General features: G+C 40.4%; 1 protein-coding gene across 1 annotated transcript in view; it reads left to right on the plus strand.

Annotated features, from left to right (window-relative positions):
- The window catches only part of LOC127869753 (intermembrane lipid transfer protein VPS13C-like), a 186,278-nt gene that overhangs the window by 16,572 nt on the left and 150,006 nt on the right, over positions 1-19,700 (plus strand). Inside the window, 1 exon segment of the mRNA XM_052412414.1 lies at positions 10,064-10,131. Within this exon segment, the coding sequence (XP_052268374.1) occupies positions 10,064-10,131 (68 nt within the window).

Genomic DNA, 19,700 nt, shown 5'->3' on the forward strand with positions numbered 1-19,700 from the left:
GTCCTCCAAATCAAGATCCAGGTGATACTTGTTACACTCCCCCACGATGGTTTCCCTGGCCAAAACATCATGATTGCCATTCTTTGCACCTGCCCTATGATTAACCATCTTTGTCCTGAACTCCATGCTACTTTGCTCCAGCTCTTGCTCTTTGAGAAAGAGGTCTGCTCTGGGAGTGTTCAGTGTGATGATGAGTTTGTCCAGCTGCACTTGCCCCCCTACCGGAGCCTTCTGTAACTCAGTGGCCGGACTGGCTGACTCACTGACCCTCGCTTGGTCTCCACTAGCAGCCTTTATCTGAGCCTTGTATCCACTGACTACCTCCTGATGGTCTGCTACATGTTCTTCAGCCTTCTCCTGCGCACTGGTCTGAGGCTGAGTCTGCATCTCAGCTTCATCTTTCTCATGGTACGCAGCCAACTGGGCAAGACTAGCATCTGACATATGACCAGCTTCACCTACCGGTCTCTCGTATTCCTCCTTCTGTCTATCGGCCTCAACCTGCATCTGATGGACCAACATATCCAACTCACTTCTATCCAGAATTGTGTGGTTGTGTTGTTCATTCATCTTTCTGAAATTTTCATCACTTTGTGCCAGTCTCGTTTGCAGTTGGTTATTTACTCGTTCCCTATTCTGGAAGTCATTGCCCTGCTTCTGCAGGTTCTCCTTCTCCACTTTCATTTTGTTCTCCGTCAGTCTCGACTTCCTCTTAGCAATGGCCTCTGACTTCTCTGCTTTCAAACGCTTGAAGATTGCACGAGCTTTTGCCAACTGATTTACTCGGGCTTTCTCCAACTGATTTGTTGAAGCTTTCTCCAACCGTTCAATGCATTTCTTCAGCTGCATGTTTTCGTGACCAAGTGATTGTACCTCTGACCTTGACCTTAAGATTTCTCCATCTTTTCTCTCCATCTCCTCATGCACTTGCTGCTTCATCTCTGCAATAGCTATCTGTCTGTCTTTCTTTAACTGTTCTATTATCTCCCGTGCCTGTTGTACCTGCTGCTGTAATTTACTCTTGATGGAATTCTGCAGTTTTTGAAACTGGGCTTGCAGTTCCCTCAATTCTCGCTCAATGCATGCTTTATCGGTGAGCATAGCCGCTTGCTGTTCTTTGCTCTCTTTCAAGAGTTCTATTATCCCTACTTTGTCTTCTATTTCCTGGTTGACTTTCACCACCAGGTCTCTCTTTGCCTGCTGTTCCATGGCTATCTGATTTTTCAGCTCCGAGATATGTCGGGAAGCGCGGTCTTGACACTGAATCATCGTCGACTTTAACTTATCTCGTTCTTGTTTCACGTCTTTATATACGCCCATCAGGTCCCTCTTGGAGACGTTGTTCAGGTCCATCTCAACTTAATCCATCTCTGAGTGTAGATCCGATGAAAGGCTGTCCTGCATGTGACTGAAACTCATGTTGGTGCGGAATGAGCCCTTGTTTGTCGCAGAGCAGATGGATGAAGTGCTGGAACCAGAGGCCCCAGACGTGACATTACCTTCCCCTGTCTGATTGTTGGGTGAACGAACAGGTATATCAATCTGCTGCTTCACAGGTACACTGGCCGGGCTGCCTTCTAAAGACTGTTTAGCCGTAACATAGCCGGACGAATAAAAACTACTGAACTTGTTACTGTCTTCAGGGACTGCTTTTGTTCTCGGCGTGCTCTCTGCAAGTGGGAGGTCACCCTCTTTAATCTCAGCTGTTTTGGGGAGTTCCTGGCAATCAAAACGCCTCTCCAATTTCTCCATGATTGCGTTGTAGGTAATATTTGGTGTCTTATCGGTAATAAGTGTATGGTAATCCCTCGCCGTGTCAGTGAGACACAAGCACAAATAATCCTTCTTCTCCTTTTCACTCCAATCATTCACCACCACATAGCGGTTAAACTTGCTTTTAAACGACTTCCAACTACCCTTTCCACTATACACAAGTGTCTTTGGTTGTTGGGTCAACCTTTGTCGTCTGTCATCATGTCGGTGGGTTCGACCAGCATTTTTCTCTCGTTCGGGAACGATGACGCCCTTAATTGCCGGTTGAACATTTGGTTGTACATTTGAGCCTGCCGGTTGAACATCTGTACCTGCCGGTGCGAATCCATGGTTTGTTACACCAGCTTGTATTCTGATCCCTTGGTGCCCCTCCATATTAGTGAAAAGCTGTAACTGTCCTTGGGCCGGGTACCACTGGGGATAAGGGGACCACCTGTATGGGGACCCATTTTGTGGCGGTCCTTCCTGCCATGGTGGGAATTGCATTGGTTGTCCAGGGTATGGCTGTTGGATTTGTGGGTACGGACCAGTTGGTTGCACAGATGGGTACTGGTAAGGAACTGGTTGTTGTGATTGTGAAATTGGTCGTGTCTGTACTTGAGTTGGTTGTGGGTACAGACCAGTTTGTTGCAGAGATGGGTATTGGTAAGGAAATGGTCGTTGTGATAGTGAAATTGGTCGTGTCTGTACTTGAGTTGGTTGCGCTGACGGTACTGATGAGGAAATGGTGTTTGTTTTTGTACATTTTGTTGCAATGGTTTCATTTCCTCAAAATAAGCTGAACCTAAATCCATAGTTCTCTCAGCCATGGTCCGTCAATGTCAATTTACTGTCCAAGTTTAGTAAAGTATTTCAAATGAAGTACACCACACACACACATTTGCAATTTAAATGCAATGATATGTAAAACTAATACAAACAAGTATTTATCTAACTATTCCTGGCTCACAAAAACTTTAATTTCAATATTTATCACACTCACACCCCACCATACAATCAATAAGTACTCTTTCTCCACCCAATCAAAAATGGGAGCAAATGAGCATAATAAAACAATTAAAGGCTATCACAAATCAAATAATATACACTAGAAAATGTAGCACCCAGTATTTGGTACCGGGTAATTGTTCTTTAGTGATTGTGATTAATGATAGTGTCAAATATAAATATTGATCAATAGTGTGTGGTTATCTAAATGACTCAAGTGTAATAATATTAAATTGTTGAAGGGACTAGGTTTCAATCACGCAACAATACTAAATAGTAAATATTTTTCTCAACCTGATTGAAATGGACACACCAAAATGGTATCAAACAGACATAAATGTTATAAAGCAAATGGCCATATACACCAAAAATTTATGTATCCAAAATATAACACCCAGTATTTAATGCCGGGTATTATAGCCGTAGGTAACTCTCAGTATTGATCAAGACACAGTATGAATAGTATTTAATGGTATGCACTTGTGTTAATGATTCCAGGATAATAGGCAACTATTAAAGTAAATCGTTTGGGTTTATACCTATAACCTCAACTCAACCAGACACTGCCAGTAAAGTATGATGCGGGTTATGCGCAATCCCCAGCGTTGCCGGAGAACCGATAGTCTCTCTGCTCACTGCGACTTCGCGATCCCCAGCGATGCCGGAGAACCGATAGTCCCTCTGCTCACTGCGACTGCTAGACCGCAATGCACGTCTCCTCTGTACCCTCAAGGCCAGATACCTCCGGGTGCAAGAACTCGTGCACTGGCTAGGTTAGAACACAACTAATGTAGAAATAAAGACATTAAATTATTATTCTCCAAAAACAATTCATGGCAAAGTTTTTAATCACACTGATAGCACTGGCTTGAAAATAAACTGAAATACTTTCAGTGTATTTGGTTTTCTATACTTGATTATTTATTAATTGCTTTAGAGCAAATACGGTATTGCTACAGGTGCGCTCTTTAGGAAGTAGAAAAGCTTTACGGTAAACCAAAATATACTTGTAATATATCCAGTCGTTCAGAAAATTTACAGTTTCAACTATGCATACACCAGTAATGATACTAATATGTGATGAAGCAATTAAGCAAGTTGACAATAATTGTAATATTCTTACAATGAAATGAAAATGACACTATTCCCTAAGTATTTAATTTTTTTTTCAAAAAAAAATAAATAAAATAAACAATACAGGTTGAAATAAACTGCAATTGCTATTGCACTCTAATGTCAACTAGCGCAACTAATTACAATTATTAGTTACACTTAATATCAGTGGACAATAGATGCAATTGCTAGAATTCCAATCACCGGAAAGTAAACAATGGAACGATTTCCGTTTCCGGTTAGCTCATGGCAACAACCAATGAAAAATGGGGTATCCCGAGCTATTTATAGATGGTTGTTAAATCCGGGAAATCTAAAAACTCCCAGTGAAATATCAAGAATTCTAATGAAAATACATCTCAAAAGAATAAATCTTCAAATTTTCAGATAACTAAAGATGGGTTTTACAAATGCATGAAAGTACACGTACTTTCACTGTTTAATCCTGAGTTTAGTCCAGAAAATATTCTGAAAACATGCAACTATTCCAGAATAATGAACTAAAAGTTTAATTCACAAAATTAATAGAATAAATGAACAAATGTACAATGCAATCGTCAATAATGACTGACGACATGTGCAAACACAAAATGGCGAAAAAATTTTCCGCGAAAGCCTAAATCGCAAAAAATATCACAAATATCAAAATATTGTTGCACTTTCATAAAATGCAAAATTAAATGTCACTATTGTGCATTTTCTGCACAATCTTGACAACAAAATGAGTCATACTACAGCAGAAAATCAAATCACAATGGCGGGTATGTTCCCGCAAAGGTTCAATTTTTGGAACTGCGAAAGTTGCAAAAATTATTGCTCGCAGCGCCAGTGAAGTAAATACTGGTAGTACTTACCTGAAATAAAGCTGTATCTGTTCCCGGATCCCTCAGGCCAGGAACGTAGACACAAAACACATAGGATGAACACCGATACAAAAGTAGACGTCCGTCCAGATGTAAAGCTACAGTATAACTGCTGATTATCTGCATTCGTTTCCGGTCAATCGATTAGTCTCTGCCGTACTGTTCCGGTTACACACCAGTAAATTTACCACACGTTTCTTGCAGAAAACGTACAGATGAATCTTCATCAGATGAGAAATTCCCGGTGACTTTGCAGCAGACGTCAGATGATCAATTGCAGCATCAGTTATGATGGCAATGGTCAAGATCGTACAAAGGTGTTCTTCTATACAATTACAGAATGTTTATCATTTGCCATTGTGTGCAATAATGATTTTACTTTCCATATGACAATCTGTTTTGAATTAAACTTTGTTTAATTTACGATCTTCGGCAGTCGTGTTATAGGTTATAGGTACTATTGACTTTCTCTTTTACAATAAAAATAAGAGAATGTTTATTATTTTCATAATGGGAAAATAATGATTTTATGTTCCGTATGATAATCTGGTCTGTGACCAGTTTTATTGTTGAATATGTTTTCCTCTTGCCTTTCATATAATCGACTACATGATGGTCGCAGATACCGGTCAATAGAGACCGGTTCGGTCACCGGTCCGAACTACCGGTCACCGGTCATATGTTACTGATGACCGGTCCCGTGACCGGTCACCGGTCAGTACTACAGGTCACCGGTCAACTGACCGGACACCGGTCAACATGCACTGATCATTAACCGGTCAACAGTTGCTAGTCACCGGTCAATGATCAGAAACAGACGTTCGTCTTCATCGGATTATTCCACTTCTTTGTCGTCAAATGCACATTCGTTGTCGACTAGTTCCGATGATAGAGGTAGACGTAGACGTCGGACACGCTCTTATTCATCGAGCAGTCCTCATTCACGTCATCGTTATGATCATCATCGATCATCACGGAAATGATACTCGAGGAGACGTTATTCCCGTCATAGCCGTTCTAGCTCTCGGCGTCGTAGCCGTTCTAGATCTCGGCATCACAGGAATAAAGGTCGTACACAAGCTTCACTGAAGCATTGTCGTTCCGACTTTTATGACCGGTCACATTACTATCCTAATTCTGATTATAATGTCGCCATACCCTATGCACCAGTTTCCAGTATGATGTCAACACATGTTGCATTGACTGTTCCGATTTCTCAGCCCTTCAATTCTGGTGTTCATCTCACCACAACGTTTTTTTTATCTGCACCGAGGGTATGTACTACTATTCCTAGTCGGAAACCCCCGGCTACTACACCGTCTATGCGTGACACATGGGTTCAAGATTCCTTTGGAAATTATGTACCTGTCACTTCTGATAATTCACCGTCTATTTCTGGCATCATTTGGTGCAGGATAATTCTCCTATCATTCCTACCACTGACTACGGACGAAAATTGGCAACATCATTCACCGGGTATAGGGCAAGATGGAGATCGTACTATGCTAACTTCTTTAGAAAGTCGATCAATATCAGATCATATGGTGACAACCGTCAGCCGGTTTATGCCCGATGGCATTGGTCAAGGACTACGACCAATGCCGGACCATTTGGCAGCCGCCAAACGGTCATTGCCTGGTGAAAACACTGGTCATAGCATGACCAGTATGTCACCGGGTAACTCACCGGTCACCGGTCCATGGCATCGGTCACCGGGGACCGGTCCGGTCCGTGGTACCGGTCACCGGTCACCTGGGCCGGTCTGGTCACTGATCACCGGTCCGTGGTACCGGTCCGGTCACCGGTCAATACTACCGGTCACCGGTCAATACTACTGGTCACCGGTCAATACTACCGGACACCGGGTTCGGTCATCGATCAAGAAGAGACATCCATATTCATCATAGGATTATTCATCCTCTTCTTCTTCAAAGGCATCTGGGTTGTCAACTAGTACCCACAATATATGTAAACGTCGTACACGATCTCCTTTATCGAGTAACTCTCATTCACTGCGTTGATTTGTTCGATACCGATCATCTCGAGACTCAAGGAGACGTTACTCTACGAGACTTCGTTTCCATTGCATCAGATCTATTTCTCGGCTTCGCAGATATAAGCTCGTCATCATGCTTCACGTAGACAGTCTCGCTCTGACTACTCGTATCTTACACATTACTATCCTGTCTCGGATTGTAATATTGCGGTACCCTATGTACCAGATCCAGTTTCCAGTTTAACATTAACAAATGTTGCTATGACTGGTACTACTTTGCAGACTTTGTCGTCTGGTGTTTGTCTCACCACTACAGATACTTACTCTGCTCTATGGATATCGGCTACGCACCGTCGAAACCGGACACGTTAGGGCTTCAAGATTCGTCTGGGCAATTTGTACCGATCAATCCTGATAATTTACCGTCTTCTTCCGGTTTTAATTATCAGATGGTTGATTTGGTGGATGGTTATTCATCATTATCAGATACTCGCAATCTGGTGCATGATACTAGGTCTAGTATTTCCAATTCTGTTTCCGCTGATTCTTTGCACACTGCTGGTGTTGTAGACAATGAGGCCGATTCAGAGGCAGATTCCAATGATGTCACAGATCAATATTTGTCATCAATTAATTGGATTTATGAAATGATATTTCAAAATCTTTGTGATGATTATTGCCCAAGACCTGGGGAGATGTCTACTAATTCAACGATCTCTATCACGGAAAATTAGTCCGTACATTTGATTCCAACAGGCTTTCTAAGGATGCTTCTCGCATTGATACACGCCTTCCTAGTGGTTCTGCTGTCTTATCAGTATTTCAATCGTTGGAATCGGCTAATAAGACATTCCAAAACAAGGAGAACTGTGGAAAGTGCCTTAGGACTTATCTGATCCTAAGCATAATGAACGGACTATAAGCTACAAACCTCTCAGTTTGTTGGAAATGGTCTCTGGACAATCTGTTATCACAGATTCCAATTCTTCCGGAGTTAATACCACATCTTCAATGGTGGCTAGACGAGTAGACTCTTGGCAGGAGTGCCCGTTCTTCCTCCGCAACCGTCTTTGTATCTTATGACAAACGTGATCAAGGAAGGGTGGGGTGCTCATCTGGAACCACTCAGTCTGACAGTTTCGGGGTTGTGGTCTCATCAGGAGTCACATCTACATATCAACAATCTAGAAATGCGAATGGTCTTTCTAGCTGTATCTCATTTCCAGTCACATCTTCGAGACTCTTGTGTATGGTGTCAACAGACAACACATCAGTTGTGACTTACATTCAGGCACAGGGGGGAACACATTCTCACTCCCTGTATCTGGAAACCAAGTGGTGTCTAGACTAGAAGTTTTCTTGACAAGAGTATTGCACATCAACATCTTGAAAAGCAAGCGTTCTTTTTTAAGCTGTTTTTCCTTAAAAAAACAACAAAAAAACCCAACATGTTCACGATTTCTTTGTGACGGTTTCAACTAACACACATCGGTCGTTGTTTACTTCCAGACACAGAGGTGAACATTTTATCACTCTTTGTGTCTGGAAACCAGGAACTTTTTCATTCTTTGCAAGAACATCAAAATTTCTCTATCGTCTTACACAAACCAGGTCGTCTCAATGCCCTGATGGACGTTTTGTCTTGCAGTTCTTTCTGTCGAATTAGTTTCTGTTGGGTTTAATAAAATATAATTTGCGCATGCGCGGCAGTATTTTTACAATTGCTTGGATGTATATGCAAAGTTAATCGAAGAACGTTGTTTATCATCGAACGCTAATAATAAGCATAATGCGATCGTAGATCGCAGTGTAACATTGAACAACGCCAATAATGCATTTCACAGAAATCAATCCAGCAGGGTGTGCGATTGTTATACATTAGTCCACTTGACATAACTGGAAATATCTTGCCTTCTTGGTGAGTTTTTGCCTTAATTTCATGGAAACTAATTAACGAACCATGGGATTATGGTTTTACGACCTTTTTAAGTCTCCTGTACAACTATTTTCAGGAAACTTCTTCACAGGTCAATTTCATATCTCAGAGAGACATATTTATACTGATCTAAGCTATGAAACGTCAACATTATGTTTTTCGTTCATTGACCGTCTTAAGAGGTTTTGGCTTGTGTAATTGGGTTGCTTAATGAGCTTCCTTTGAACCTTTATTTCATCGGGCTTATTAACAGTCCTTATATATATTTTAAGACTGTTTTTCGTCTTATTATGGCTTTTACCATACGGATCTGTAATTTTGTTATGTCAGCCAGGATTCCTTGCTTAAAATCAACTCCCCTCTATGGCTTCTACCCTTCAAAGTTCCAAATCTTTCTAATACTTGTGGACATGAAGATGATGATAGACTTCTTTGCCCAGTCAGGGCGTTAAAATTCTATCTTAAGAGTAAAGTCTATTCGAGGTTCTCTTAGGAGACTTTTCATTCCGTTAAAAGGGGGGGGGGGTGTGTCTGAGGCTTGGAATTTTCGTTGGGTAGCCTTGACTATTAAGAAGGCGTATTCATCTCTCTCATCTAGGGATTTATCCCTTTTTAAGATTAGACTGCATGAATTAAGAGCTCTTTCGGCTTCGTGGGCGTATATTAATAATGTTCCACTTTCTGAAGTGCTTCAAGCTGCTTTCTGTAGGAATCCAACCATCTTTTCCTCATTCTATCTTCGTTCTCTTGAGTGTCAACAGGACAATTTATATATGTTGGGTCCTTTTGTGGTTGCTCAAACAGTAGTTTCTTCCATGGCGTAATGTACTGGTCCTATTCAGAAACTAAGTACAATACTGTACTAACGAAGATTGTATGAGGACACATTTCTACTATCTCTGGCTGAAAAACCCGATTATTGGTTTTTGCTGTGATGGGAAAATATAACAAGAACCTCCCGCCACAGCTACAAAATCAGCTAGGGATAGCAGGTTTATATTTATGACATTAAAACAAATTTTCTAATATAAAATTCATTTTAATTATTAAATACTTACCTGCTATCGGTAAGTCTCACCTCCCAACCCCGCTCATCGTTTTATATTTTCATAATTGTATGAAAAGTAAGATGAGTTACAGTTCTTGATTTACGGTTAGGTTACATTGTACTATGTTTAACCTGAATCTGTTTTCAGTAGGAGAGGTGGCTGAATTCCGGCACTTGAAGATTTCTGGAGAAGCTAAAACACCTGGGGAGGTATAGCTAGGGATAGCAGGTAAGTATTTAATAATTAAAATGAATTTTATTTTAGAAAATTTGTTTTAATGATGTAGTTGTGATGTCCAAGCTCAGGGCACAAGTCTATTTAGAGTATTACTGTTACTTTCTTGCAGTTTGTTGCATTACGGATTGTCACAAAGCTCCACAACCTGTCTGTCACCCTAAGAGATGACAGCAAATCGTAAGTGTCACATATTAAATGCAAAAGTATCCATGTTCCACAACAAATATTACCTTTGCATACTTAAGCCTTGAAAATAAAGGGTCATTATGCTCCCCCAAAATTTTTTGGGGGGAGCATAATTATAGTCGCCGCTTCGTCTGTCCGTCTGTCCGTGTGTCCGTCCTTGCACAATTTTTGTCCGGGCTATTTCTCAGCAACTAATGACTGGAATTCAATGAAACTTTATGGGAAGCTTCACTACCAAGAGAAGATGTGCATATTATCAGCGGGTTCTGGTCGGATGATTTTTCACAGAGTTATGGCCCTTTAAAATTTCCATTAACTGTACATATAGTGCAATTCTTGTCCGGACTATTTCTCAGCAACTAATGACCGGAATTCAATGAAACTTTATGGGAAGCTTCACTACCAAGAGGAGATGTGCATATTATCAGCGGGTTCTGGTCGGATGATTTTTCACAGATTTATGGCCCTTTGAAATTTTCCATTAACTGTACATATAGTGCAATTCTTGTCCGGGCTATTTCTCAGCAACTAATGACCGGAATTCAATGAAACTTTATGGGAAGCTTCACTACCAAATGGAGATGTTCATATTATCAGCGGGTTCTGGTCGGATGATTTTTCACAGAGTTATGACCCTTTGAAATTTCCATTAACTGTACATATAGTGCAATTCTTGTCCCGGCTATTTCTCAGCAACTAATAACCGGAATTCAATGAAACTTTATGGGAAGCTTCACTACCCAGAGGAGATGTGCATATTATCAGCGGGTTCTGGTCGGATGATTTTTCACAGAGTTATGGCCCTTTGAAATTTTCCATGAACTGTACATAGAGTGCACTTCTTCTCCGGGCTATTTCTCAGCAACTAATGACTGGAATTCAATGAAACTTTATAGGAAGCTTTACTACCAAGAGGAGATGTGCATATTATCAGCGGGTTCTGGTCGAATGATTTTTCACCGAGCTATGGCCCTTTGAAATTTTATATAAAATATTCTTGTCCCCCCAACTACTGTGCCCTCAAGATGTTTCCTTTTATCTGAATATATATTGCAATATTGTGACAAAAAAAACTTTGGGGAGCATCACCCGTCTCCAACGGTTTCTTGTTTTGAATCCTGGAATAAAGAATATCTACTGGTATGTTCAGAAATAAAATAGCAACTGTAAGCAATTAAACCAAAAATGTCATTATTTATGTTTGAACTGTTGTCATGGTTTTAAACCCCAAAATTTAACAGAACAGTCATTAATCTATGGCGCAATGTTAAAATTGTGGCAGATTTAAAATCAGATTTGCCAGTTTTCTTAAGAAGAACACTTTCTCCTCCATGTTGGCATTATATAATAGGGTGCGGTTTTAACATGGTTTCGCAATATACATGGTAAATTACGGTACCATATCTTAATGTCATGGTTACAGAGAGCTCCAGCTGTTACAAGATGACAGCAATTTGTAAGTGTCAAATTCAAATGGCAAAGTATCAGAATTAACAATGAATTTTAATCATTGCAAAGAAACTTTTATTTGTTTTTTGATGAGATGTTGTTTGTTAAAGATTTCCTTTTAAAAGGACTGATATTTGTTTGTTGATTAGACATTGTTAGCTAAAGATTTCCTTTTAAAGAAACTGTTATTTGTTTGTTTATGAGATGATGTTTGTTTTAGATTTCCTTGTTTGTTTTACTATATTTCAAACATTATTATTGCAAAGTCTTGAAAGGACCAACAAAAAACGTTGAAATAAATGATAGATCAGATTTTGAAATTATCTTTTTAATTGTTTATACAGTGGAACCCCTCAAAACCGGACATCCCCGGGACCAAGAGGAAATTCCAGTTTAGAGAGGATTCCGGTTTAGAGGGGACATTGGCTATTTTACTTTCAGAAGCTCAATGACATAGCTGATATGGAAAAAACACTTTCAGCAAAATTTAATAGTTTATTTACATATAACATTTATTGATACTGCATCACTTTAGAACAACACATGTCACTTAATCTATTGATTCGAAAGCAATATCATTCACAACATAAAATAAACAGTGCAACCTGAAAAACAAACGATTTGACACATGTATGCATTTTTTAGGTGAATTTAGTTCCTTTTTACACTGAAAAACATCTTCCAACGACACAGCCACCCATTAGACGCTTTAAAGTCACTAATTCCTAGTTCCTTAGCAAAGCTCCATGCCTTTTCCTGTATGATCGGACCAGAGATTGGCAATGACTTAGCCATTACAATGCAGAACCAGTCCCATACAAGTTCATTGATGTTTCTAAATTTCATTTCATTGTTAAATGGACTTTTGTTTGGTGAAGAGTTTTCCTAATGAGATATGTACGCAGACTATTTTCGCACTTATCCCCGATCGTCGACTTTCCTACCCTATATTTCTCTGACAGAATCTTGAGTGTAGGTTTAGGGAACATCTCTGATTCTTTTATCAATTTGATTTTGTCTTCTAGAGACAATTCCACGCGCCTTCGCTTAGAAGGAGGTTCGGACATTTTTAGTCTTAGTTATCTTAATTACCAATTTGAAAATCTAAATGCAACTGCTTCAAGAACTCTGCAAATCACCATTTTATATGACACTAAATGAGAATTTGTAATAAACTACACAAAATATAATAGCATTAAGATTATTAAAATTTAACACGGCTTCCTACATTAAAAACAAAACACACAGAAGAACTCTGTTTGTTATCAGTAATTATAATCAGTATTATCACCTCTATTGATCGATATATATGCATCACCGGGGAAGTATCTTAAAATTGGTTTGCGATTTTTACAGTTTACAAATTTTCGACCACCTTTATTAATTTCACGCGTCTTTAATCCTCTATTCACAACTTTTCGACACTAGGCCTGAGGTGCGATAAACCGGCCCTGAGCGGTTTAGAGGGGTACAATTACGTATGGAATGACCCAATTTTGATCCAAAGAATGACCGGCATTCGGAATTGAGGGGATTCCGGTCTCGAGGAGATATTTTACGCATGGTATCATAGGGAAAAAAATGGGACCTGACAATTTGTCCGGTTTAGAGAGGATTCCGATATAAAGAGGATCCGGTTTAGAGGGTTTCCACTGTATAACTATTCAGTTTTAATGTCATAAATACTGACCTGTTATCGTATGCTTATACTTTCCAAGGGGAAATAACTCATCCGGAATTTTAACTGGGAATCCGCCACCTCAATACCGTAATACAGGCCAGGTTAAACATAGTGCAATGCAACCTAGCCAAAAATCGGTAACCAACCCTCAATATTCTTTCCGGATCAACCAGGTGTATACGTGTCTTTTACGGCTCTGAATTAAAATATTGTTTTTCACTTGGTTGATTGGGGTTTTGAATAGATAAATTGTGTTATTTATCTTTTTATTTCTCATTCGGATTAATTTGTGTGGATTTAATGGATTTTGTTTCATTTGTAAAAGGTAAGCCATGCTTGTTTTTATCGAACAATGGTTTATTTCTACCATGCTGGGTGTTTCAGGCGCGAACGACCACGTGCAAAACGTGCTCTTCTAATACATTGCTAGAACGTGCAAAGCATGTTCTTCTAATGTGTTACGAGATCGTGCAAAGCGTGTTCTTCTATTGACAGATTGTTTATCATTTGCCATTGTGTGCAATAATGATTTTAACGTTCCGTATGACAATCTAATTGATCGTCATTTTATTTTTCATCTGTTTTGAATTAAACTTTTGTTTAATTTATGATCTACGGCAGTATTATTATAATTTTCATTATGGTCAAATAATGATTTTATGTGCCGTATGATAATCTGGTCTGTGACCAGTTTATGGTTGAATATGCTTTGCTCTTGTTTTTCATATATTCGACTACATGATGGTCGCAGAAACAAGAGTGGATAAATACCCGGTGACTTCGCAGATCATGGATGATAGTTGCAGTATCAGTCACCGGGTATCGGGCACGATCGCGACCGTACTATGCTAAGTCTCTTAGACAGTCGGTCAACATCAGACCATATGGCGACACCCGTCAGCCGGTCTTTGCCCGATGGCATTGGTCAAGGACATCGACCAATGCCGGACCATTTGGCATCCGCCATACGGTCATTATCCGGTGACAACACTAGTCATGATATGACCGGTACGTCACCGGGGACGTTGATCACGGACCATTGATCGACGTCTGACCGGCCGGTCCGGTCACCGGTCATGTCACCGGTCCGGTCCGGTCATTGATCACCGGTCCGGTCACCGGTCATGTCACCGGTCCGGTCACCGGTCATGTCACCGGTCCGGTCATTGATCACCGGTCCGGTCACCGGTCATGTCACCGGTCCAGTCACCGGTCATGTCACCGGTCCGGTCACCGGTCCGGTCACCGGTCATGTCACCGGTCCAGTCCGGTCACCGGTCCAGTCCGGTCACCGGTCCGGTCATTGATCACCGGTCTGGTCACCGGTCCGGTCACCGGTCATGTCACCGGTCATGTCACCGGTCCGGTCACCGGTCCGGTCATTGATCACCGGTCCGGTCATGTCACCGGTCCGGTCACCGGTCATGTCACCGGTCCGGTCCGGTCACCGGTCATGTCACCGGTCCGGTCATGTCACCGGTCCGGTCATGTCAACGGTCCGGTCCGGTCATTGATCACCACTTCGGTCACCGGTCAACAGTCATCAGTTAGGCCTGCCACCGATAACACCAGTCACCGGTCAAGAAGAAGAACTCGGTCTTCTTCATTGAATTATTCTCCTATTCTTCGTTGAATACATCGTCTTCATCAAGGATTAGACATCGGACATGCTCTTCTTCGTCGAGCAGTTCTCATCGTCGCGGCTCTCGTAAGCGATCACGTCGTCACTCACGGAGACGTTATTCTAGAAGATCTCGGTCTCATCGCAGCCGCTCCACATCTCGGCCGATCCAGATCTCGACATCGCAGGAAACGAGGACGTCGTCAACCTTCATGTAGACATCAGCGGACTGCATTGAGCACCACTGGATAGTTATCGAACATACCTCTCCTTCATTGAGCAGTTCTCGGCGTTGATACGCTCGTAAGCGATCATGTCAATGCTCACGGAGACAATATTGTAGAAGACAATATTTCCAGCGTAGCCGAACAATATTTCGGCATCGAAGTTATATAGATGTCGCCACTTCTCACGTAGGCATTAATGAACCTACTGGTCATATCGACGTTCTCCATTTTATTCCTTTAGGAATATCATGTCTCTATTCCACGTGTGATGGTTATTCTTATGGCATCCACACATGTTGCAGTCACCGAGCCGTAGTTGTATACGAACACTAGTTCGTTTAACATTCAGGCTTCGGGATAAGCTGTTCTTTTCTCCACTACGACTACAAGGACACTTATGCCTATTAATACTGATAATCTACCGTTGTTTTTTCCGGTTAACATTATCAGATGACTTCGTGGATGGTCATTCTTCTGCACCAGATATTTCCATTCTGACGCAGTTATATTATACCGGTCCCGATCACCGGACATCGGTCACCATTCATCGGTCATATCACCGATCACTGATCACCGGTCAGAATAAGTGATGTCTCATCGCCATCGGATTGGATTTTTTGGCATGATCTTTTCCGAGCAGTGCTTGACATTGATAACGGTCTTTAACTGGTAACGTCACCGGTCATATTATGACTGGTCCGTTCACCGGGCTACAGTTACCGGTCATTGACTGGTCCGGTTCGGTCACCACTTACCAATTACCGGTATTCCACTGTGTTTTCATCGGTCAATTTTTAGTATCACGGGTATCGTCTACATTACATAGTTGTATACCCCTGGCTATGATTGTATTGAATACTATATTTTATGGATTCAACAATCTACATGACTTTTTGTGTTTTTCAATACTGATGTTCTATTGGCGACGGTTACCAAATCATGCTATATCTGTTATTTGTACTTCTATCTCAACCGGCTACATGCAGACTACTGGTCTTGCAGATAGATCGGCTGAAGTGGGCTCGGAGACTAGCATTGAGGTCGAACATTACTATTTGACCTCTATTAATTTATGTTCGAGACCCGAAGGATGAATTGTTTTAACCGCCTTTACCTGTCGGCTACAGACTTTGCAGTCAGTGTCACGGAACAGTTGGGACACATTAATGACGCTAGCAGGATTAGCAAGACGACATTTGTATCGACTTCTGCTTTTCTATTGCTCCTACGGCAATGCATATTTTCAAGCTACTGGAATCAACAAGAGTTCTGATACATAGGATTGCCTATCAGATTGACCGCATAGCGGCTACAGTCTTGTAGATGGCTTAGGACCTATTGAACTCAGATCTTAGATCCTAGGATCTGGAGGGACCTCATCTTAAAGTTATTCTTCTATTACACTTCTGGCCATAACAGGCCGTCTTCCTATAACTGGTCGTATTCCTTTCGGAATTCGTCCCGGTTAGAAGTCTTGAAGTAAACGGATTAATCAAGTCAGAATTTAAGACTTCCATGCATTCTACCGGCAAGCGTGGACCCGCTTAAGGTTACCCCTAGGGTTTTCACCTTTTTCTGCCATCACACCTCCGATTCCGGAGGTACCACTATCAATCATATTTCCGTACTTCGCAAATCGATGACTTCGCGACCTGTATTATCCAGGATTTTAAAGGCGCCTGTTATTGGTTCAAGAAGAGGCTATATTCTGTAGATAGGTCATAAACTTATAAGTGTTAAACACTGTCCTATTCTACCAATTTTCAAGTGTGTTTGGAGTGGGAAAGTTTGGCTTGCCGTGGTTTCTTTGCCCACCCATCCTTGACAAATGGTTCCGGTCACGGGTCGGTATTTACCGGTCCGGTCACCGGTCCTTCTGCTGAGACGTCTTTTCTTACGTCCGTTTCAGCTATATTTTTAAGATAATTGTATTAATCTCGGGATTATTTAATGACACAGATTTCCATCTTTTTGTCATTATTTACCACTATTCAGTGGTGTCTAGACTAGAAGATTATCTTGGCAAGAATATAGTTTATTCTACCACAACCTTCCTTACATCTTATACAGATGTGAGCAGATAAGGTTATGGACGATCACATAGAACAACGTATCTTGATTTTCTCAATTATGTGGTATCCTAACGAATATCACCTGCACATCTACATCTTGAAAAGCGAAAATTCTTTTTAGCTGTTTTTCATTTACAACACATTTTCACGATTCCTTTGTGATGGTTTCAACTATCACACATCGGTCGTGGTTTACTAACAGACACGGAGGTGATCATATTATCACTCCTTGTAACTGGAAATCAGGAACTTATTCGTTCTTTGCAAGAACAACAAATTTTCTCTATCGTCTTTCTCATACCAGTTCGTCTCAACGCTCTGTTGGACGTTTTGTCCTGCAGTTCTTTCTTTCGAATTATTTTTCCGTTGGGTTCAATAATGTAATTGCGCATGCGCGGCAGTGAAGTTGCAGACGAGTTGCATGGTGTACATAGAATATCAAAGAATGTTGTTTATCATCAAACGCTAGTTATTAGCGTTATGCGATCGTATATCGCAGTGTATACCGGTATGCTGAACAACATCAACAATGCAGTTCACAGAAATCGATCGAGCAGGGTGTGCGATTGTTATACATTCGTCCATTGACATAAACTGGAATATCTTGCCTTCTTGGTGAGTTTTTGCAATAACTGAGTTTTTGCCATAATTTCATGAAATATACTTAATGAACCATGGGATTATGGTTCTACGACCTTTTAAGTCTCCTGTACAATTATTTTCAGGAAACTTCTTCACAGGTCAAATATCATATCTCACTGAGACATATTTTTACTGATCCAAACATGTGCCACTTCATGTCTGGCCATTAATAACTTTTAGTTATCTCTACAGAAGAACGTTTTTCTGTTAGAGTTTCAATCCTTGTTACTTGTGCAAGAATAATTCCATCAGAACTGTATAAAGGTTCTATGGAAATTCATTTTTTACTGCGTAATTGAGAGCATAGTTAAGTTATTACCTTAATCACTCTGCTAGATTAAAGATACATAGAGGTTTTTCTCATCTTTTTCTTGATGATAAGAAATTTGTTCTTTTCTTCATCAAAGGATAGAGATTATGCTTTCGTATACCTTGTTTTGTGTAAGTCATCGCAACTCTGTGCTGTCTTACCTATTTTGGAACTGATCCAAACTATGGAACGTCAACACTATGTTTTTCGTTCCTTTACCTTCTTAAGCGGTTTTGACTTGTGTAACATGTTGGGATGCTTAATGAGCTCCCTATGAACCTTTTTCATCAGGCTTATTAACAGTTCCAATATAATTTTAAGACGGTTTTCCTTCTTATTATGGCTTTTACCATACGGAGAAGTGAAATTCATGCTTTTTCTGTTGAATACGACCAATTCCAGTTGGATCTATTGTCGTTTTCACTTTGTTGTGTCAGCCAGGATTCCTTGCTTAATATCAAGTCCTCTATATGGCTTCTACCTTCAAGTTTCCAAGTTTTCTTAAACTGGTACATGTAGTCATGAAGATGAGGATAAACTTCTTTGGGCAATCAGGGCTTTGAAGTTCTATCTCAGCAGTGTTAGTCAGAAGTCCATTCGAGGTTCTCAAAGACACTCTTCATTTCCCCAAAAAGGGGGGGGGGGAGATGTGTCTGCGGCTTCTATTTCTCGGGGTTAGACCTCGACTAAGGAAAGTTAATCTTATCCTATCTAAGGATTCATTCCTTTTTAGGATCTGACCGCATGAATTAAGAGCTCTGTCTGTTTTGTGGGCATATATTAATCACACCCCACTTTTTGACGTGCTCTAAGCTGTTTACTGGAGGAATCCGACCACCTTGTCATCTTTTTATCTTCGTTTTCTGAAGTGCCAACAATACAATTTGTATACGTTTGGGCTTGTTGTGGTTTCACTAACGGTAGTGTCTTCTTTACGACATACACATATTACTCTGTCCGAGAAGTCATAATTTATACCATTTTAACGAAGATTACTTGATATCATTAGCTGATAACCCTGTTTATGGGTTCTACTGTGTTGGGAAAATATATACGAACCTTCCCACCGCAGCTGCAAAATCAGCATACGATAACAGGTCAGTATTTATGACATTAAAACAAATTTTTTAAATAAAATTCATTTTAATTATTAAATACTTACCTGTTATCGGTAAGTCCCACCTCCCACCCCGCTATTCGATTAATATTTTTGTATATATATTGAAAGAATATTGAGGGTTGGTTACCGATTTTTGGCTAGGTTGCATTGCACTATGTTTAACCTGGCCTGTATTACGGTATTGAGGTGGCGGATTCCCAGTTAAAATTCCGGATGAGTTATTTCCCCTTGGAAAGTATAAGCATACGATAACAGGTAAGTATTTAATAATTAAAATGAATTTTATTTAAAAAATTTGTTTTCTTGAGAGTCTCAGAAGTTTCATTGAGATATTTCATTATGTTTTTCAGGTTCCATCAGTTTATTAACTTCCTTTATTTGTTATAATGATAAAATGATATAAAGTATTGTTTGTAGCTTTGTTTTGCTGCTTTAACT

The sequence above is a fragment of the Dreissena polymorpha genome, chromosome 2, assembly GCF_020536995.1.
Source record: "Dreissena polymorpha isolate Duluth1 chromosome 2, UMN_Dpol_1.0, whole genome shotgun sequence".
NCBI classification, from domain to species: Eukaryota; Metazoa; Mollusca; class Bivalvia; order Myida; family Dreissenidae; genus Dreissena; species Dreissena polymorpha.